Genomic DNA, 22,424 nt, shown 5'->3' on the forward strand with positions numbered 1-22,424 from the left:
TCACAGTCACATCATTTGCTAATACGTTTATTTTATTTCTCCAGCATTGATGAATGGGGGGTTTGAGAGCTAGCCATTGTGTTAAGTCCTTTGGTGTCCGTGTGTGAAAAGTGGAGCACTCCAACATAGAAGTTAGCACTCCCTAATCCTCTCTGCCTTTGTGCAATGAGTGACTTTGAAACTCACTTTCGGTTAATAACGAATGCACCCAAGAATATATAAAGCATGTCAGTCTCCTTCTCTCTCTCTGTCTCTCAGCCTCTCTCTCTCACTTTGCCCTCTCTCTCTCGTTCTCTCTCTCTCTGTTTCTACCTCTCTCTGTCTCTGTTTCTCTCTCGCTCTCTCCCTTTCTAAGTCTTCTGTCTTGTTTTGGGAATTGTAAGTCATTTATTTTTGTTCTTAAATTATATTTCATTATACTCTAATGCTTTTTTTCATTTGGAACCTTGTGTTCATAAATACATGCGGAAATTAAAACTTTTGGTATATGAAAGAGATTAACCTGAGTGACTGAGGTCAAATATAATGGGTTCCATTTAGGAAGAAAGGAGACATGATTATACCGCATATGTTCATCAAAGTCTCCTTCTAAATCTAAGCAGAACAGAGCTGATAGTTCGGCCCTCATTATGCTGGAATAAAGGATAGTCAAGAGGCAGATTTCAACTCCTTTTATTTATATTTATTCGACATGTAGATTTCCAATTGTTACCTAAAAATGTAATAAATATGAACTCAGTAAAGATGTTGTACATGTTATGTTTTTGATGTAGACTGTGAGCCAAAGATTAATATAGGTTTTAATGCCTCCTGTTAATCAGATTTGAACACATCTCTGGTGGAAAAACATCAATGAATATTCAAACATGTGAGATTATAAAAGGATTACATGTAATTATGTCTCTCATTTAGACTCTGCTATTGGTTAGTCACCATCTGTAGCTAATATCTTATCCCACCTTGTTTATGTGCCGTTACTGCCACTTCAGGAAGATTACACATGTACTGTATAATTGAAGACAGAAGTTTAATCTTAAACACTTGTTCTGTGTGGAAAAAAATCGATTAAAAAAAAATTGTCATTTTTTGAGATTAGGTTTAAGCGAGGAAACGCACCAGACTGACAAACGACTGAAAGAAGCATGTGGCCACAGTGTGTTAGTTAACATATGCCATCATTGTATGGCCTATATAGGCATTTCTCACCACTCACATATAAACATAGATTTTCTATGATTTCTCCTTAGCGGTTGTCAAAATGGGGAACTCCATTGAAAGCCGATGAACGTGGGTGTCCAATTGAGACCTGTAATCTTCCAGAACCGCAGCATGTATTCTATAACCCAACTGTGCCTGGAGTCTTTCTGTGTATCCTTCCTCCATTCAGACGCTGTCAAAAAGCCTCCCTCGAAGAAGAACATGTCCTTACCGTGTATCTGTCACTAGGTGGAAAGAATCACAAGGGGTGTTTGTAAAATCAAGAGTAATAGACAATGTGAAAACAACCTCATCATGTCCTATAAAACCGGTGACACTTTACAGAGTAAAATATGAATTGAAATGATCTAACGACTCTGACATACTATAAATATACATTGGGACTTGAGGTCAGGATATCAGACCTTCCCTTCGCTGTGATTGGATGTGAACCTGCCCAAGTTATAGAAAATCAAACAACATGAGACAAACCGTACATTTCTCATTTTTTGATTTATTGTTGGCATAATGGTGTGTGTGAGAGTCTGTGTATGTGAGCGTGTGTATGTGTGTGCATGTGTATGTGAGTGTGTGTATGTGCGCATATTTTGATTTTGCACTGCAAGTGCACAACACCTTTCATTATATGGCCACTTTTTGTTTTGTTCTTTTTAATTTACCCTTTTTTTTGGTTACAATAACACAGAATTACCATGGAATTCAATCTAAATTATTACCGCCTTTTTATTTATAGACATGAGTTTCAACTTTCCATATCCAAATAAAAAAGAAAGGAATCAAACCGGATGAAAACGATCACGCGGCAGACAAGGCTGTTGTGTTTCCATGGTAAAGAACACCCCCAACCTGTAAGATCGTCCCAAGCCTTCTACAGCACTTTAAGCAGCTTATGAACCTCTGTCTACACAGAATAGGAAACTCACCAAATGGATAGCACACCTTCAGAAAAAGTATATATTGATAGATTTATATATAGATTTATATGCATTTTGAAGCTTTTCAAAAGAGTACATTAAACACTTCTCACATGATATAAACTACTAAACAGCTCAGAATTCAAAGGTGAAGCCCATCACTGTTCAGATCCACTATGTGATGGGGAAAAAAAGATAGAAAACAAACGGAACTTGAAAATTCATAATCCAGCCCACAATCTTTCCTTATAAAGTTGAAGTACTTTAGATCCGAGGAGAAGACACCTGACCACACAAACTGAATAGAAAAACAGTCAAGTCTAAAACAGTGGTATTGCATTTAAAATGCACAAAGATCTCCTGTACAACTGGCTTCTGCTGTGAGTATAAACATCTAAAGGGCTCAGTGACGTCGATGTTCCTTTTCCAATTGGTTTTTCATTTTTGTATTTTTTTTTTGTTGTTCTTTTTTTATTTTGTTTTATTTTATTTGTTAAAGATGTACATTAGTGCTGTAAACAGGCACACATAGATTGGAGAGGAGGGATCCTCATCCTCCTCCTCCCTCGTTCTCCCCCTCTATTAGTTGTGTTTTCAACTCTGTCTCAGTCCTGCTGAGAGCGGTGGGGTCCTCGTGCAGAGCCGTCTGTCTGTCCGTCTCCTAACCCTGTCTCTCTGTCTGTCCCCACCACTTCCAACCCCTCCAGAGTCCAAAAGGTAGTAGTTTCCAAGGCCGGCAGTGTTCCAAGAGAATTCCGGAGGGAATGTTGTCCACAGAGTTCCATGTTACGTAGGGGGAATGTCAGTCAGACGTGGAACAGTTAAGGAGATGGAGTCTGGAACTTGATGCTCTCTTTAGTTTTTGTTGTTTTGACTGATTGTGCAAAGTCATACGGTCTCTGGTATGTCCACGCGAAAGGAGCTAGCAAACCCCTTTCCTCGCTGCAAGAAGAGAACACATGCTGGTTAGGGGTCAAGTTTGTCTGAGAGAGAAAAGAAAAACAGACAATGCATCTAGAGGAACCTTCATTTATTTACTCGGTGTTGTAAGACAGTCAAGAAAACAAGGGTAGGAAGGTTAGGAAGCCCTTCATCCATTCTCTTCTAGAACCATTTATATCCACACTGTGAAATCTCTCATTGACAATGCGTGTGAATATGGGTCTGTGTCTCTGAGAATATTTCTTGCTCAATTTATTTAGGACAGCAACAATGGGTCTTAACTCAAATGGGCCACGGCCAACATGGAAACAAATGGAGCTACCCCTCCCCCCACACCCCTTACCCCCAACACCCCCCTCTCCCCCTTTCCCATGACAGCTCAACAATCCCCCAGCTAGCAGCAGCTCTATGTCATCTCTGTTTGATTAGGGTAATGACTGACCGCTGTCTCTGGCTACAAGGGGCTCTGTGTCTCCAGATGACTTTATCAGATTAGGGGAAAGGCACAGTCTCTTAGTATCATGAGGATTACACCCCACCCCCTCCTCCACCCTGACTCCAATCCAAAATAAGACACAGCCTCTTAGTATCATGGGGACACCCCACCCTTCGAGACTCCCCTCCGAAATAAGACACAGACTCTTAGTATCATGAGGATACCCCCCAATCCTCCCTCTTCTTCCCCCTTCCAGACCCCCTGCCAGACATCCCCTAAATAAGGAATGTATTGTGGTGATTAGCTCTACGCCCATGTGTAGTCGCTGAGACAGAGAGGAGAAGAAGAGGGGTTGAGACTGAGGGCCTATTGTAATTGACGAGAATTAAGGAGAATTTCAAGAGATTATCGAGAGGTATCGATTTTCGAGAGCCATTAATGTAATGTAAAAGAGCGTATTTCTCACGTCTCGAAAGCTACCTCCGGAGGTCACGCACAACACTCGCCCAGCAGTTGCTCCCCTCTATGCAGGGCAATGTCAACAGAATTGTTTCATTGAGCCCAACATTCATATGGTAAAAATATTAATAGCAGAGCAAGGCTTTTGAAACAGTTGAGATGTATAAACATTGTCCTTATATTTGAGACTTGTTTTATAGATATTTTTTCCTGAAATTGCAGTAGCCTATTACATTCTAAGAAAATGGAGTCTGGAACTTGAGGCTCCCAAGTGGCGCAGCGGTCTAAGGCAGTGCATCTCAGTGCTCGAGGCGTCACTACAGACCCTGGTTCGATTTGAGGCTGTATCACAACTGGCCGTGATTGGGAGTCCCATAGGGCGGTGCACAATTGGCCCGGCGTCATCTGGGTTAGGGTTTGGCTGGGGTAGGCCGTCAGTGTAAATAATAATTTGTTCTTAACTGACTTGCCTAGTTAAATAAAGTTTAAATAAAATTAAAATAAATACATTCTGAAAATGTCGCTGTATCTTTAAGAAAGGAAGTTATCCCCTTGGTTACTCTGAGCCACCATCCAGGCAAGAAGCATGCAGCAAGAAACTGATCAACTCACCAGAGGAATTATCAAAATTTCCAGTTGCAATTTTGAGTTTACCTCATATAATGACTTCCACGATATTGATCAAATGAAGCTTGGTTTGTTCTAATGTAACTTTTAATATGCTGAAACTGTACTTGTGTGTATATACATATTTATATATATATATATATATATATGAGAGAGGTAATCATTAATGTTTGATATGTTAGCTAATGTTACTAGCGAGCATAGCTAGCTAGCTGTGTTATTGTCTTGCAAGCTACATCTAGCTCATGCGTGTACCAATGAGCAAATGGTTGCATTATTCAATTAAGGGATATGGTTTGATTGCATTATACAAGAGTGTAGATAATATGTTATAGAGGAAAAGATGTTCGCATTGTCAAATAGTTTGCAAGCTTACTGGCTAGTCAGTGGCTACTGTGATACTGATCACTACGGTAGATTTGGAGCTGCAGACCAAGAATGTCACATTGCCAGCCAGAACAAAAGGTAAGGCAAGGATGTAATGTAAATTGAAACGTTTATGTACATATTATGTAACTTGAAATCTCATCACGCTGCCTCTCCTTAAATGTTTGTCAATGAGAATAGCCTCTGAGAGAAGAAGGTGACATCTTTATCTTTATAGAGTCTCTACCTCATCTGTATTCATCAGAGGTAGTGCCCCATGCTACGGCTGTGAATTACAGTGGTAGGGGACACTCCAGCAGTTTGAGAATTCTTCTAGCAAGTTCTGATGAGCTTTGAAAGAACGTGCAACTCTTAAGGCAGTGCTGACAAAATTATAATTAAGCATTATCACCAAATTGCAGTGATGAGGATGTCTCTCTTTGTGCCCTTTGAAAAGGGAGTTTGGAAACAGAAATTCCCCATGGAAATATGCCTCCTCCTTCCTCTGCTTTCCCTGATTATCTTAAACGGTTTTGATCCTAGGAGCTAGAGTAATACCGTCAGAAGAATAGGAGCGAGAGGGTAATCTCTTAGCCTCTATTCTTTTCAGCAGATTAAAAACACTCCTTTTTTTCATTCCCTTTCAGAGCGAAGGAAGCATCGTGTATATTAACACACCCATCTCCCTATAATGGGACAAATCATCCATCATTTCAACGTCTCAGCGATGTCAAAACTCTCCTATAGATTCCAACCTCTACTCTAATTGATCACGGCACATTAAATTCAAAAGGCACATAGATGGGGCTGCTGCTGGTGGTGGAAGGAGAGAGTGAATTGATATGGAAGACTGTGACGGAGGATAAGATCATCACAGATAGAGAGAGCGATAATGACGATGTGTGAAAGGAAGAGAGAGAGTTAGTTAACAACTGTCAAGAAGGTAAATTAGATGGGTCAGCGCACGTGAAAGAATTTCATGGCACTTCCAGCCAATGGGGGGGCGAAATATAATTCGATTTTTTTTGTATTGTTCAAGTCAATCATCAGATCAGTGTTGGTTGGTTGGTTGGTTGAGAGAATAGAGTGGGTTAGCTACAGAGCTGCCGTGCAAAGCGGATACTCACTCAAATAGGCAGGTTTGTAAGGCGCTCGCGTGCTAGACAGAAGTGCCTCAAACGCTTTCCTCTCTAACTTGGCTTGGTTGGCGTGGGTGGCATGGTGGTGGCTGAGGTGGAGGTGGTTTTGGTGGTGGTGGCTGAGGGGGGTCTCTTTGCCAAAGGTGGAGAATGACTTATTGCCCGTTTGCTCTTGGCTTTCAAATACCTCAGTGTCGGGCACGGAGTCCATGCCTGGCACGTGCAGGTTGCTGCGGTAGTCTGCTGCCTGGCGCCCGTCGGAGGGCACAAAGGAGGGCATCCAACAGCGGTCGGAGTGTCCCAGTGCCTTGCACTCCTCCGTGCAGTTAGAGAAGAGATCAGTGCCTGGGGAGGAGAACGAGGGAGGAGAGATGGAGAGAGAGAAAAGACAGTTAGAGAAGATATCAGTGCCTGGGGAGGGGAACGAGGAAGGAGAGATGGAGAGAGAGAAAAGACAGATAGAGAAGATATCAGTGCCTGGGGAGGGGAACGAGGGAGGAGAGATGGAGAGAGAGAAAAGACAGTTAGAGAAGATATCAGTGCCTGGGGAGGGGAACAAGGGAGGAGAGATGGAGAGAGATAAAAGACAGTTAGAGAAGATAGCAGTGCCTGGGGAGGGGAACGAGGGAGGAGAGATGGAGAGAGAGAAAAGACAGATAGAGAAGAGATCAGTGCCTGGGGAGGGGAACGAGGGAGGAGAGATGGAGAGAGAGAAAAGACAGTTAGAGAAGATATCAGTGCCTGGGGAGGGGAATGAGGGAGGAGAGATGGAGAGAGAGAAAAGACAGTTAGAGAAGATATCAGTGCCTGGGGAGGGGAACGAGGGAGGAGAGATGGAGAGAGAGAAAAGACAGTTAGAGAAGATATCAGTGCCTGGGGAGGGGAACGAGGGAGGAGAGATGGAGAGAGAGAAAAGACAGTTAGAGAAGATATCAGTGCCTGGGGAGGGGAATGAGGGAGGAGAGATGGAGAGAGAGAAAAGACAGCTAGAGAAGATATCAGTGCCTGGGGAGGGGAACGAGGGAGGAGAGATGGAGAGAGAGGAAAGACAGTTAGAGAAGATATCAGTGCCTGGGGAGGAAAACGAGGGAGGAGAGATGGAGAGAGAGGAAAGACAGTTAGAGAAGATATCAGTGCCTGGGGAGGGGAACGAGGGAGGAGAGATGGAGAGAGAGAAAAGACAGTTAGTGGTCATAAAGGTAATAATCAATTAATATTGAAACAAGACAAAGAAGGAAGCAGGGGAAACGTGCGCACACACACACACACGAACACAAATACACACAAAGCTACTGCTGTGTGTGTACGTGCGCGCGTGCACATGTAGACTCAGATCTCTAATTCCTCATTGCAGGGTTCTCTTTTTCACCATACAAGATCAAAGGAAACAGCAGCATACGTGGACAGATCAACTCTCAGCCTCGCAGAACAGCAAACACTCTACTAGAAATCCCAGCATGCACAGGGAAAGGTCACAAAGTTATCGTCTTCTTCGTTCTACCTCATCTTTCTACCGATACACTAAGGAGAGATTCAAATAAAAACAGCCCTTTGTGAAAACCAACCAAAATTGCTAAAATGCAGTTGCACGACACCAAGTCAATAATCAAGTTTGCTCACAACACCACAGTTGTAGGCCTGATAAGCAACAACGGCGAGTCAGCCTATAGGGAGGAGGTAAGTGAAAGTCTGTAAAATAAAAGAGTTGATTGTTACAGAGGAGGGAACACGCCTGGGCTCCACATCAATGGTAGTAGAGAGAGTCCGTAGTTTTCATTTCCTCACTGTGGACTTGGACCAACAACATCAACACTCTTGTCAAGAGGTGCCAACAGCATCTCTACTTCCTAAGGCGGCAGAATACATGTGGGATGCCAACCCGTGTCCCCTCCAAATACTTCCACTGCACCGTCGAGAGCGTCCTGACCGTTTGCATCACGGCCTGGTACGGGAATTAGTCTGTCCACGACCGCAATGCCCTCCAGCGGGTGATGAAGACAGCCCAGTGCCATGCTCCCACCCATCCAGGATTTACTCAAAATGGTGTCTGAGGAAGGCCCACAGCATCATCAAGGACCCCCACACACCCTGTCGGGCAGATGAAATCGGAGCACGAGGTCTGATACCAACAGGCTAAGAGACCGTTTCTATCTACAAGCGATCAGACCGCGGAACACTTGAACTGGACTGACCACCTGCTCTGATTCTCCACACCTTAATACACATGCCCTCACTTACTCACGCACACAGACATACACACTTACACACACACACACACACACACACACACACACACACACACACACACACACACACACATATATACATTCATGCTACACACATATCACAACTGCTGCTATCAGGCTCTTGTTATGATTGCTAAATACTGCACAATTTAAACACTTGCCCCCTAATCCCCCCTTCCCCAAAACACGTGTAAATATTGGACTATAAATTATGCCTGGTGTATACATGTATTATGTAATGTGTGTGTAGTTTTTATCATTTTTGTTGCCATTGGGAAATAAAGAAACAGGCTAGAATCATTGAATCATTGCTGTGACCCTCTGTGGTAGTTTCTCTCTGTGATATCTCAGCAGGTACGACTGGTCATGCAGAGTGAGAAACGTGTTTAAAACCATTAACACCACACTACTACACTCTCAGAGCTTCCTGTGACCAAGGTATTAGATCATTTAAACCACAGGCTCAAAAGTATTGGATTACTTTGGCTGCTCATGTCCTTTCAATATGTCCATGCAATAGCACCAAAAACAAAATCAACCCGAGTCCTTCAATGTTCTGTCAAAGAGGAAGTTCATTCTGAGTTCATTCTTCATGATAGTGCAAGTGAATCCATGAATAGCCCACCGTGGAACATAAAAACAAATAAAATCAGTGTCTGATTCAATTCAGATAGATACTAATATTTTTGCACTAAGTAAAACCAGGGTATTGCCTAACTCAATCTTTAAAAGTCAATTTGGCGTAGTCCATGTTTTAAGTCATTTGATGTGTGTGTCTGAGTAAAACCTAAACTGCCCCCAAGAGTATCCTCAGATAAATCTGTGGAACACAGACTGATTAGGCTTCAGACTGCGGTGTGTGTGTGTGTGTGTGTGTGTGTGTGTGTGTGTGTGTGTGTGTGTGTGTGTGTGTGTGTGTGTGTGTGTGTGTGTTTCCACAGGTCAGCATAGGGGGAATTTGCTTTGTTACAAAGAGGATTAATTTGGCTCGCTAACAGCATGGAAAAATGCTGAGCTTCCTAACGAGTGAGTTCCTTATTAAATATTAACGAACATCCACAAATACACCATCACATTGAGTGTCAGCACATACACAACAATGAAAGAAAGTTTGTATTATTTAATTATGTATCTACTAACACAGACTCAATAGATCATACATTTACTCCTCATTTCAACAAGTGGTACCTGCACTTCTTTAGATATTCACCAAAGCAATGGGACGGTAACCTCTGACCGTGGATAATGAACATATTTCCATATCCAATAATAATAGGAGGAAGCTTGTGAATATCAATCTGTTTCAGATTTGGCATTTAGAATCTGGAGAAGTGATAACACACAGACTCACTCCGAGAAAAACATCTCTGCTAAAAAGTCAGATCAAGACATCTTGATATTTCTTGACATTTTAGGAAATGAGATATTCCCTGAGGCATATTAGGTGTCTCAAAAAAAAGAAAAAAGAGGAAAGTAAAAAATTGAATAAAATAAAAGATTTGACCTGCCCTCAGTAAAGAATTGACCTGCCCTCAGTAAAGAATTGACCTGCCCTCAGTAAAGAATTGACCTGCCCTCAGTAAAGAATTGACCTGCCCTCAGTAAAGAATTGACCTGCCCTAAGTAAAGAATTGACCTGCCCTCAGTAAAGAATTGACCTGCCCTCAGTAAAGATTTGACATGCCTTCAGTAAAGAATAGACCTGCCCTCAGTAAAGAATAGACCTGCCCTCAGTAAAGAATTGACCTGACCTCAGTAAAGAATTGACTTGACCTCAGTAAAGAATTGACCTGTCCTCAGTAAAGAATTGACCTGCCCTCAGTAAAGAATTGACCTGCCCTCAGTAAAGAATTGACCTGCCCTCAGTAAAGAATTGACCTGCCCTCAGTAAAGAATTGACCTGTCCTCAGTAAAGAATTGACCTGCCCTCAGTAAAGAATTGACCTGTCCTCAGTAAAGAATTGACCTGCCCTCAGTAAAGAATTGACCTGCCCTCAGTAAAGAATTGACCTGCCCTCAGTAAAGAATTGACCTGCCCTCAGTAAAGAATAGACATGCCCTCAGTAAAGAATAGACCTGCCCTCAGTAAAGAACAGACCTGCCCTCAGTAAAGAATTGACCTGACCTCAGTAAAGAATTGACCTGACCTCAGTAAAGAATTGACCTGTCCTCAGTAAAGAATTGACCTGACCTCAGTAAAGAATTGACCTGCCCTCAGTAAAGAATTGACCTGCCCTCAGTAAAGAATTGACCTGCCCTCAGTAAAGAATTGACCTGCCCTCAGTAAAGAATTGACCTGCCCTCAGTAAAGAATTGACCCGTCCTCAGTAAAGAATTGACCTGCCCTCAGTAAAGAATTGACCTGTCCTCAGTAAAGAATTGACCTGCCCTCAGTAAAGAATTGACCTGCCCTCAGTAAAGAATTGACCTGCCCTCAGTAAAGAATTGACCTGTCCTCAGTAAAGAATTGACCTGTCCTCAGTAAAGAATTGACCTGTCCTAAGTAAAGAATTGACCTGTCCTAAGTAAAGAATAGACCTGTCCTCAGTAAAGAATGTACCTGTCCTAAGTAAAGAATTTACCTGTCCTAAGTAAAGAATAGACCTGTCCTAAGTAAAGAATAGACCTGACCTCAGTAAAGAATTGACCTGACCTCAGAAAATAATTGACCTGCCCTCAGTAAAGAATTGACCTGCCCTCATTAAAGAATTGACCTGCCCTCAGTAAAGAATTGACCTGACCTCAGTAAAGAATTGACCTGCCCTCAGTAAAGAATTGACCTGTCCTCAGTAAAGAATTGACCTGCCCTCAGTAAAGAATTGACCTGCCCTCAGTAAAGAATTGACCTGCCCTCAGTAAAGAATTGACCTGCCCTCAGTAAAGAATTGTCCTGCCCTCAGTAAAGAATTGTCCTGACCTCAGTAAATAATTGACCTGTCCTCAGTAAAGAATTGACCTGCCCTCATTAAAGAATTGACCTGCCCTCAGTAAAGAATTGACCTGCCCTCAGTAAAGAATTGACCTGACCTCAGTAAAGAATTGACCTGTCCTCAGTAAAGAATTGACCTGACCTCAGTAAAGAATTGACCTGCCCTTAGTAAAGATTTGACCTGCCCTCAGTAAAAAATTGACCTGCCCTCAGTAAAGAATTGACCTGCCCTCAGTAAAGAATTGACCTGACCTCACTTAAAGAATTGACCTGTCCTCAGTAAATAATTGACCTGTCCTCAGTAAAGATTTGACCTGTCCTCAGTAAAGAATTTACCTGTCCTCAGTAAAGAATTGACCTGCCCTCAGTAAAGAATTGACCTGTCCTCAGTAAAGAATTTACCTGCCCTCAGTAAAGATTTGACCTGTCCTCAGTAAAGAATTGACCTGCCCTCAGTAAAGAATTGACCTGCCCTCAGTAAAGAATTGACCTGCCCTCAGTAAAGAATTGACCTGCCCTCAGTAAAGAATTGACCTGTCCTCAATTAAAGAATTGACCTGTCCTCAGTAAAGAATTGACCTGTCCTCAGTAAAGAATTGACCTGTCCTCAGTAAAGATTTGACCTGCCCTCAGTAAAGAATTGACCTGCCCTCAGTAAAGAATTTAACCTGCCCTCAGCAAAGAATTGACCTGTCCTCACTAAAGAATTGACCTGACCTCAGTAAAGAATTGACCTGCCCTCAGTAAAGAATTGACCTGCCCTCAGTAAAGAATTGACCTGTCCTCAGTAAAGAATTGACCTGACCCCAGTAAAGAATTGACCTGCCCTCAGTAAATAATTGACCTGACCTTAGTAAAGAATTGACCTGCCCTCAGTAAAGATTTGACCTGCCCTCAGTAAATAATTGACCTGACCTCAGTAAATAATTGACCTGTCCTCAGTAAAGATTTGACCTGTCCTCAGTAAAGAATTGACCTGCCCTCAGTAAAGAATTGACCTGTCCTCAGTAAAGAATTGACCTGACCCCAGTAAAGAATTGACCTGCCCTCAGTAAATAATTGACCTGACCTCAGTAAATAATTGACCTGACCTCAGTAAAGAATTGACCTGCCCTCAGTAAATAATTGACCTGACCTCAGTAAATAATTGACCTGTCCTCAGTAAAGATTTGACCTGTCCTCAGTAAATAATTGACCTGTCCTCAGTAAAGATTTGACCTGTCCTCAGTAAAGAATTTACCTGTCCTCAGTAAAGAATTGACCTGCCCTCAGTAAAGAATTGACCTGTCCTCAGTAAAGAATTGACCTGCCCTCAGTAAAGATTTGACCTGTCCTCAGTAAAGAATTGACCTGCCCTCAGTAAAGAATTGACCTGCCCTCAGTAAAGAATTGACCTGCCCTCAGTAAAGAATTGACCTGCCCTCAGTAAAGAATTGACCTGTCCTCAATTAAAGAATTGACCTGTCCTCAGTAAAGAATTGACCTGCCCTCAGTAAAGAATTGACCTGCCCTCAGTAAAGAATTTAACCTGCCCTCAGCAAAGAATTGACCTGTCCTCACTAAAGAATTGACCTGACCTCAGTAAAGAATTGACCTGCCCTCAGTAAAGAATTGACCTGCCCTCAGTAAAGAATTGACCTGCACTCACTAAAGAATTGACCTGACCTCAGTAAAGAATTTACCGGCCCTCACTAAAGAATTGACCTGCCCTCACTAAAGAATTGACCTGTCCTCAGTAAAGAATTGACCTGTCCTCAGTAAAGAATTGACCTGACCTCAGTAAAACTGAAAGTTTAATAAAAGGTGTGAACTGAAACCAACAATATTTATTGGCCTTAGTACTTTAATGATTTTAAGGAACAAACATGAGTCTACAGTATATCAGTCTGACTTCAGTATGTACTGAAAGCACTGTCAAGAAGTATCCCCCATATCCAAACAAAGATAAAGAGAGAGAGAGAGAGGGAGAGAGAGTGGGAGGGAGAGAGAGAGGGAGAGAGATATTTCCCTCAGATTACACAGATCCACAAATAATTCTAAAAAATAACCCAATTTTGATAAACACCCATATCTACTGTGTGAAATACCACAGTGTGCCATCACAGCAGAAATATTTCTGACCTGTTGCCACAAGAAAAGGGCAACCAGTGAAGAACAAACACCATCGTAAATATAACCCATATTTATGTTTATTTATTTTCCCTTTTGTACTATTTGCACATCGTTACAACACTGTATATATACATAATATGACATTTGAAATGTATTTATTATTTTGGAACTTTTGAGAGTGTAATGTTTACGTCTATTTCACTTGCTTTGGCAATGTAAATATATGTTTTCCATGCCAATAAAGCCCTTTGAATTGGGGGGGGGGGGGGGGACAGAGAGAGAAATTAAAATTGTTCGAACGAGAGAGACTGTGTAAATGCACTGACCCCCTACTTTATTGCGTCCTTAATTTGGTCATTGTTATGCAGAGTTCTGAAAATGAATGACTGTTCAGCAAGAATATATACAAATAGCATATATTACCACGGCGATAAAGTGAACCATGGGCCTAAGGAGGGATCTGGAAGGGGAATGGGAGGATGGAGGGGGAAATAGGGAGGTGGGAAGGAGTGCTAACTCCAATGCTCACAAACAGTAGAGTGGCAGTTTATCCATAGTAACCATGATAACAGTCTATTTAAGACAGGCTATATCATCTCTGATACCATCACAGTAACTCCACTGCTTAAATCCATCTAATATCAACAAACATTTATTCACCTAAATGATCATCATTGTTTAGTCTCTTGTCACAATCATAGTGCTATAATTAAGCAATAAAGTACAAGGGGGTGAGGTATTTGGCCAATATACCATGGCTAAGGACTGTTCTCTGGATTGGCCATATACCACAAACCCCCTTATTGCTATTATAAACTGGTTACCAACATAATTGGAACAGTAAAAAGTAATTTTGTGTCATGCCCATGGTATGCAGTCTGATATACCACGTCAATAAGCCAATCTGCATTCAGGGCTTGAACCACCCGGTTTATAGTTAAGTTCACCCTCACCTCATTAAATTAAGGAATTGTTCATGAAAATGTTGAATAAAAGATAAACTGACACAAATGAAAGACCCAATTGAGAAAAATCCTGAGGTTGTAGCATCTCTGCTTGTCACAAACTCAATTATCACTTAGCAAATAGCACAGCAGCCAGTTATGTCTAAGTATCGTGCAAGCAGAGAACACTAAGCTCCAGTATAAACGATCCTAACCAAACAAAGACTTAATGCACAGCAATTAATCTTTTTAGAGACAGTAAGTTGTCCGATCATTTCATAACAAAGCAACAGTAGCCTATTGCCATACAACGGTACTCAAAGTCAAAAGCAAAGACAACAAGTTCACTAAACACCATGCCACAGAGTCATCACTTAGCATTAGGAGTCTGGTCAAGCCCTGCATGAAGGAAAGAAGGGTTCAATTAAAAAGGAAGTATAGCTCCTGTAGTGTCTATATAGAAGTACCTTGTACTACCTATCATATAGTTCCTATGGCTCAAATTGAATATGTAGCGTGATATAAACTACCTTGCTAAATGACTTGCATTTTGGTTCAACATTAAAGGGGTTCCATCTGACAAGTGACTTGTATAAATGATTCCAACTAGATACATCATACATTTAAAGTGGGATAAATAAAATAGGATGCTTCCCTTTAAACGTCAGTGTATATCCACAGGCTTCAAATAGTGCCATTATTATTTCTAGACGTGGCTCATTTCGCATGCTGTGGGTTCATCCCCAAGGGCAGACCTTGTTGCTTTCCAAAAAACATGGGCATAGACACACACAGACGGGGCTGGACCAAAGCAATCGCAAGGATGAATGCAGAGATAACTACATTCAAAGCTCAGAAGCCCAATTTAAAAAAAAAAACGTATGTGAACCTTTAGCTGGAACAGATAAAACGTCGATGTAGACGGAGGAATGCGATCGGGGCGGTGGGGGCTCGGGGCGGGAAGGCAGAGCCCAGTCAATGAATGAATCGTTTGTTTGTTTGCGCCCGCAACCAGTTTGGTCCCGTTCCCACACCGCACCGACCAATGACAAGCCAACCGGTCCTCGTTATAAATTCCGTCACGTACCCATCAAGTGGTCTCTAGCATGGATTTAGCAGCGGGCCCTCCCTCATTAACGACCCTGCATATTTACTAACAACAGGATTAAGTTCAGCAGCGCGCCATTGTCCCTCAGAACATTTCCCATGTTCAAAACAATAAAGAGATTGAGCTACAGCCAGGAGAGAGCGAGTTCACAAACACACGACGACTAGAATATAGGCCCTACCAAAAACAGTCCATTCTTACAGTAGCCTAAGCTAGAGAAGTTTGCATATCACATGCTGGTAGAAAAACACTCAAGGCTACATTTCATCAATCCTAAGCACATTTCCAATATTTGAGATGGTGAGAATGAGTAGACTATGACACGACTGGCCAGTCGCGAACTCTGAAAGTAGTCGAGATTTGGCAGAGCGCAGCGCAGTGCAGTGAGTCGCTTTCCGTTCAGCACCACAATCGGAAGATAACAGCGCAGTGATACTATAGACACGCTGCAGCCACGGGCGCGGATAACATTCGTAAGGCTATAAGTGACTATAGGCCTCGAAAACCACCATGATCGATCGATCAGCACCGTGTACAGATACCACGCCATACAACACTGTCATTGCCCTATGTGGGGCTTTAAATGAGAAAATAAGAGATCCAAAGCCGTGCAACCAGCCAAGAACTAACAAACTCGACTTACCGGTAGAGTGACCTCGATTGGTGGCATCATGGTCACTGTCGCCTTGCTCGCTGTCACCATGACCACTGTCTTTAGAGCTTACGAGATCCGCTTCTTGGAAAGCCGAACTGACAGATAAGAGTAGAAGAATAGCGAACATTCTTTAATGTATCAAACGTACGTTAAAATACAAATTATGTTAGAATAAAACATGAATCACTTTTATTTTTATCGTCTTCATCATCATCATCATTCATTCATTATCCTGCACTTCATTATCATCAACATAGACTGAGAGTGCATACACAGCTGGGCAGCAGCAGAGACAGTGAATTAACCAGTATTAGGTATTGAGCCATTTTGGCATGGTTGTGGTTTGTAGTCTCTCCCCTCTGGCATTGAATGACCACTTTAAACAACACTCTCAATCACGTCACTCAGTCTGCTGGCAGGGCACCAGGTGCGCATGCTCGTTACCTGTTCACACGCCGAGGTCTGTCCACCAGGTAACTGAGCTCGGCTCGCTGGTGTTTGGTCTGAAAGAGAAGCAGGAGACATTTTGAGTTTGGGGCGCGGTGGCATTTTATTATCAAACAATTTTCCTGAGATTTAAAATACAAAATAATAACAAGAAATCTGGTACATGACATTGATAGTTTTCAGAGGAGTCGTTTTAAAAGCCTCCTAGCCGACAGCATATATATACTACCAAAGAGACAATTAAGTGGTGCACCTATTCAGGCTGGCTGAACTATAGACGGATCTTTGTTCTTGTGCGACTCAGCACGATCGTGACTGGTGTGCGAAATGTGTGCGTTCTCACAAGGGACACGGTCATTGCGCATGACAACACACACACACGCACACACGCACACATATGAAGACGCACGCACACGCACACACATGAAGACACACACACACACGCACGCCCAACTCCAGCCTTCAAGGCACCCATGCATTATCCTGATGCATTATTATTTTACTCCAAATCCATCTTATTTAAAAAAGCACGACAAAACCACTTCTGAGCAGAGCATAAACATGCAATCATCACTATCCCAATGGTAATCTCCCTCGGGACTGCCAACGGCAACATGTCAGCAACTAGTATTCATCATTTTGGGTTGAATTGTCGTTACGGAAATAAATAGCAAGATATGCAGACTTATGTGTTAGGCGAAATAACAAACGTATTTGTAAGGGACTCTACTAAAACAAAGTGTGATGCAACATATAGAAAGTTAGCATCAATGTTAGGGACACTTAAACTAAATGTCCTAATAATGCGGAATGCAGATTATATTTCATATTTTATCCACATACTAATAGCAGCAGTGCGACTTTTTTTTTAGACAAGCACATGTTGCAGTTATCACACTCTATATCTAATATACGGGTAGCAAGTACATGCTGGGGGTATTGGAGTTTAAAGGTGTGTGGGGACTCTTACCTCGCTTGATAAAATGCTGCCGTTTGATATGATGTCAGGCTGCTGGTCAGTGTACCCTGTCACTATGGCCCCGCACGGGTTGTGTTCCGTGTCTGTGCTCCTAGATGGGCTACACGGCTTTAGGAACATGAGGTCGGTTTTGGCCGACTCCGGAGTCAGACATACCTGGTAGCAATAGTTCTGATTTTGGTGGTGAGAGCCGAAGCTCCCGGACTCTTCCACTGGCACCTGGGCTGTACCGGCCCCGGTGACGTTGGCGCTCTGCACCAGCATTATATCGGACTTGCTGAGCTTTTTCTTGCGGGCTCGCGCATGCCTGCTGCAGCATGTGGCGCACCCGAGGCAGCAATCACTGGTGAGGCACGTGTAGATGTTTAGCTTTTTGTCCTTCTGGCAGCGCACTGCCAGCACGATCATAGCCAGGAGGAAGATGAAGGAGACGGAGCCCAGGGCGATGATGAGGATGAGGGTGAGGTCCAGCGATGTCTCCTTGGACTTGGCGGTGCCCCTCTCCCGATGGTCCTCCACCACACTGTCCACCAGCACCACGAACACACTGGCGGTGGAGGAGAGGGGTGGCTGGCCGTGGTCCCTCACCTCTATCAACAGGTCATACATCTGGTTTGGGTCCCGCTTGGTGGAGACGCGCCGGGCAGTGCGCAATTCTCCGGTCCTCCAGTCCATGCGGAACATGCCGTTCTCGTTCCCCCGCTGGATGCTGTAGGAGAGCCGTGCGTTCTCTCCGTCGTCTGCATCCATGGCGATGATACGGGTTACCAGGTAGCCAGGCTCGGCGGAGCGGGGCAGAGGCTCTCTAGCAGTGCCATTTTTACCCAGAGGAGCAATAACGGAGGGAGGGTTGTCATTCTGGTCCACGATGATTACTTTGACCGTGGCGTTCGAAAAGAGCTCAGGGCTACCTGCATCTTTCGCCTGAACCATGAAAGTGAAGTCTTTTAACTGCTCGTAATCGAATGATCTGAGTGCGTAAAGGTAGCCCGTCTCTTCGTTGATTGACACATATGTTTTCACAGACATACCCTGAATATCGCACTCCATTATGGAGTAACTAATGAGAGCGTTCTGTCCAACGTCTGGGTCCAGAGCGGTCACAGCGTGGATATAAGCACCTGGCACATTGTTTTCAGTCACATACACATCATATATGAGCTGCGTAAACGTTGGCGCATTGTCATTTTCATCCGACACTTGCACTTTGATTGATTTACTGGTGGCAAGGGAAGGGGTCCCTGTATCCCTGGCAACTACAGTCACTGAATAAGAGTCAGCATTCTCTCTATTTAGGGGTCCATCTGTTACAATGGTGAAATAGTTCCTAAAGGAGGGTTTGAGTTTGAACGGGACGTCACCGAGGATTTCAACGTGAATCTTTCCGTTTTCCTCAGCATCTTTGTCAGTCACGCTCAGCAGGGCTATAACGGTGCCCGGGGCTGCCCTTTCACTCACCGACTCGGTCACTGTGCTGAAGGTGATATCAGGAGCATTATCATTTACGTCCATTATTTTCACCAGAACTTTACAGTGCGCGGCCACGGAATTGGGTCCGAGATCTTTCGCCTGAACGAATATTTGATATAAACTGCTCTCCTCAAAATCCACCTCACTGCGCACCTCGATGCGTCCAGTGCGCGCGTCTATGGCGAACAGGTCCTTGACGCGGCTGGAGATGTGGTTACTGAATGAATACACTATCTCCCCATTCTGCCCCTCGTCTAAGTCCGTGGCATTCAGCTGGATAACGAGGGTCCCCACCGGTGTGTTCTCCTGAAGACTCACTGAGTACACTGGCTGGTCAAACACGGGCACGTTGTCGTTAGAATCCAGCACTTTGACCACCAGCAGAGCAGTGCCTGTCCGTGGCGGCTGGCCCCCGTCCACTGCAGTCAGCACATACCTGTGGGACGCCTGCTGCTCCCTGTCCAGCGACTTCTCTAGCACCAGTTCTGCGAATTTGTTCCCGTCGGTCTGCGTCTGCACATCCAAGTAGAAGTAGTTATTGGTGGTGATGTCGTATGTGCGCAGCGCATTGGAACCCACGTCCGGATCGAATGCGCTCTCTAGGGGAAACCGGGTACCGGGGACTGCACTCTCCGAGATCTCTACGGTGATGTCGGTTTCGGGGAAGCTGGGCGGATTGTCATTGATATCCACGACCTCTATCTCCACGCGGAACAGCTCGAGTGGGTTCTCCAAAAACACTTCAAGGTGTAAAAGACAGCTGGCACTCTGCTTGCAGATCTGCTCCCGGTCAATTTTCTCGTTGATGAACAGAATCCCGTTCTCCATGTTCACTTCCAGGTACGGCGTCCGCGAGCTGGGCACAACCTGGAAGCGGCGTGAAGCGATTTTGGTCATGTCCAGTCCCAGGTCCTCGGCGATATTCCCCACGAACGTGCCGTGTCCAGCCTCCTCCGGCACAGAGTAGCGTATCTGCGAGACCACTCCATCCGTGATACACAGCAAAAGGAATAGCACAATCATCGCCAAAGAACAAGTGCACTTGGAGAAAATAAATCTTATCCTTTTTTATTTATAGCGTCAATTCCCATTACCCTTAGTCCAAGGAAAGTCCCCAAAATGTAGAAGGCTTTTGGATATTTGTTTTCCTTTTAGTAGTCCCGTCAAACATGGACCTTCTTGTTTGTGATATTCAATGCAGGTTTGATTACCCCCAAATCCTGTCTTCACTGCCGAGATCAACAAGCTCTCGGCTGCTTCAGATGCGCCTCGTTATGGCAGCAGTGCACATTCCAATTATGCGGAGTGTTCCTTAATAATAATAGTGAGGAGATGACTCTAAAAGCATAGGCCCAAAATCAATAAAAAAAATATACAAAATCCGTACCATGCACGTAATCGATAATTTTTTTACAAGCTTTTTCCAACTATACCAATTCTCAAACAGTCACTGTTATCTGATTTTTTTCTCTCTCTTCTCTCCAGTGATATCTGCTCCGTTTAGCGCACACACTGCAGCGGTCTCCTCTCGCACTATTGAATGCTCTTCACTCAACTATTCGCTTTTTCCGCAGCGCACCTCCCCTACCAGCCAACGGGATCCTCGGACACCCGCTGAGCTCACTCCTGATTGGACGGTTGGGACGTCTGTCTATGCTGGATATCGCTCACTGTGATGTGACGCTTCGAGCCCAGTTGCTGGTTCGAGCTGAATAGCTGCCTGACGAGGAAGAGACATTTGGAAGAGGGGAGGAAGTTGGGGCTTTATAGTTGTTTACGCGCAGCACATTGAAAGGGTCCTAAATTGTTTTCAACAAAAGCACAATACACAATAGCATTGGCTATTAGGAAAACAATAAAGAGTGGCACACTATGTATAAATTCCCAGAAATGTATTAGGCAAACTTCCCAACACATTTCTTATACATTCCATAGTGTAGCGACTCTATTTGAATAGCTTTCAGTTTACTCTCCGTTAGTCAGCACCTCTAGGCCTAACTTCTTCTTGGGTGTGGGAAATTCTCATGCCTTTTACTAGCCTACTAAGAAAACAGAACGCAATAATGAATTAAATTATTATCATTGATTGATAGTTTATAGCTGTGTATGCTTCCTGCTGGGTGACGTGTGTAGACTGTTTGTGTGAGGATAATGTATTGATATGTAATATATAGAATCATGCCGGATATGCGTCAATCATTTATATGCTCATACAGTTTTAAACCACCACAATTTGAGTATTCCTCATGCAGCCAAGAACCTCTGCAACGTCTCTCTGTAACTGCTCTCACACTAAATCTGGAGATTTGTGTGGAATCTTTCTGAGCCTCTGTCAAAGCCAGGCGTAAACCACAGACCTTACGCGCCCCCTAGCGGCCAGGAGAGAAACATAAAACCAAATCCACCGGTTCGCCCAGACCGAAACAAACCGGACCTATAAATAGTGTCCTACTCTAATTCACGCTCCCCATTGACACTCTCTCCATAAGAAGTCATAGGTTATACAACTCGTGTGCTGTTGTTTTTGGTGTTGATGATGTGAATATAACTCGGCTAGATTTTTTTTTGTTCATGAAACGAAGATCCCACATCACCGGGAGCTGTCCATGACGTCAGACAGTAACATAATGCACATTCACAGGAAAGAGACAGAATCTGCTCTGCACAGAATGTGATTCACACAAAGGTACAATTGATTGTAATTTCATTGGATTCTGACCTTCAACCTTGAATAGCGTTTGGAAAGGTTGACTAGTTAAATAAAGGTTAAATAAACATTTCAAAAATTAAAAATAAAAGGTGTGCATTCTCAGATGATTACTGTGGGAATTATTCAATCGAATGAAAATATGAATAAGGCCATATAGATGCTATAGAGTGCAGTATGTACCCTAGTCTGGACGAAGTGAATCCCTTCCTCTTGTTGTTGTAATTGTACTCATCAGAATTTACAAATGCTATGTCTGACATCCAGCTTTAGACTGCCCATTGTGGTAAGTAGTACACTGCTGACACATCACGTATTGTGAAGCATAGATAGGCCACTCTTCTGGATGTACTTTTACTTCTAATGGAACAAAATGGATTCATCCCTATACTCTTACACAACAGCCTTTTCCTAGCACTGATCAGAAGGGACGTGATAGATTGCTTGCAGAGTTTGTTCCTCATATAAATGCCTCACAAATGTGTCATATAAAAACGATTCCTAACCTGGACCACAGAGGTCTGTGTTTAAATAGGAAAGGAAACAAGTGAAGGATGGTTTTATACATTTTTTAACTGGGAAACAGCCAATGAGTTGGTCAGTGTCTCCCTCCAATGGTTTAAGGTTAGGACTGAGACAGGGTAAGCTGATCCTAGATCTGTGCATGTGGGCTGATTCCACCCAGAGCCAAGTGTTCAGTGGGCATGGACTGATGAACACAGGTGA

At 43.4% G+C, this 22,424-nt stretch overlaps 1 protein-coding gene across 2 annotated transcripts; it reads right to left on the reverse strand.

Moving 5' to 3' along the window:
• Nucleotides 1-656: 656 nt before the first annotated feature.
• On the reverse strand, nucleotides 657-20,552 carry LOC129858085 (protocadherin-10-like). Of its 2 annotated transcripts, none has more exons than XM_055927032.1 (5): nucleotides 17,513-20,552; nucleotides 16,540-16,598; nucleotides 16,084-16,190; nucleotides 6,090-6,446; nucleotides 657-3,074 (listed from the first exon to the last, which is right to left on the reverse strand). In XM_055927032.1, exons 1-5 carry the CDS (start codon nucleotides 20,012-20,014, stop codon nucleotides 3,055-3,057), a joined length of 3,045 nt encoding a protein of 1,014 aa, XP_055783007.1. In that variant the 5' UTR covers nucleotides 20,015-20,552; the 3' UTR covers nucleotides 657-3,054. The 2 variants fall into 2 exon arrangements, with proteins under 2 accessions (XP_055783007.1, XP_055783008.1); XM_055927033.1 differs by having other exon boundaries at nucleotides 6,289-6,446; nucleotides 17,513-20,549.
• Nucleotides 20,553-22,424: the final 1,872 nt, after the last annotated feature.

Source organism: Salvelinus fontinalis, chromosome 6 (assembly GCF_029448725.1).
Source record: "Salvelinus fontinalis isolate EN_2023a chromosome 6, ASM2944872v1, whole genome shotgun sequence".
Classification (NCBI taxonomy): Eukaryota; Metazoa; Chordata; class Actinopteri; order Salmoniformes; family Salmonidae; genus Salvelinus; species Salvelinus fontinalis.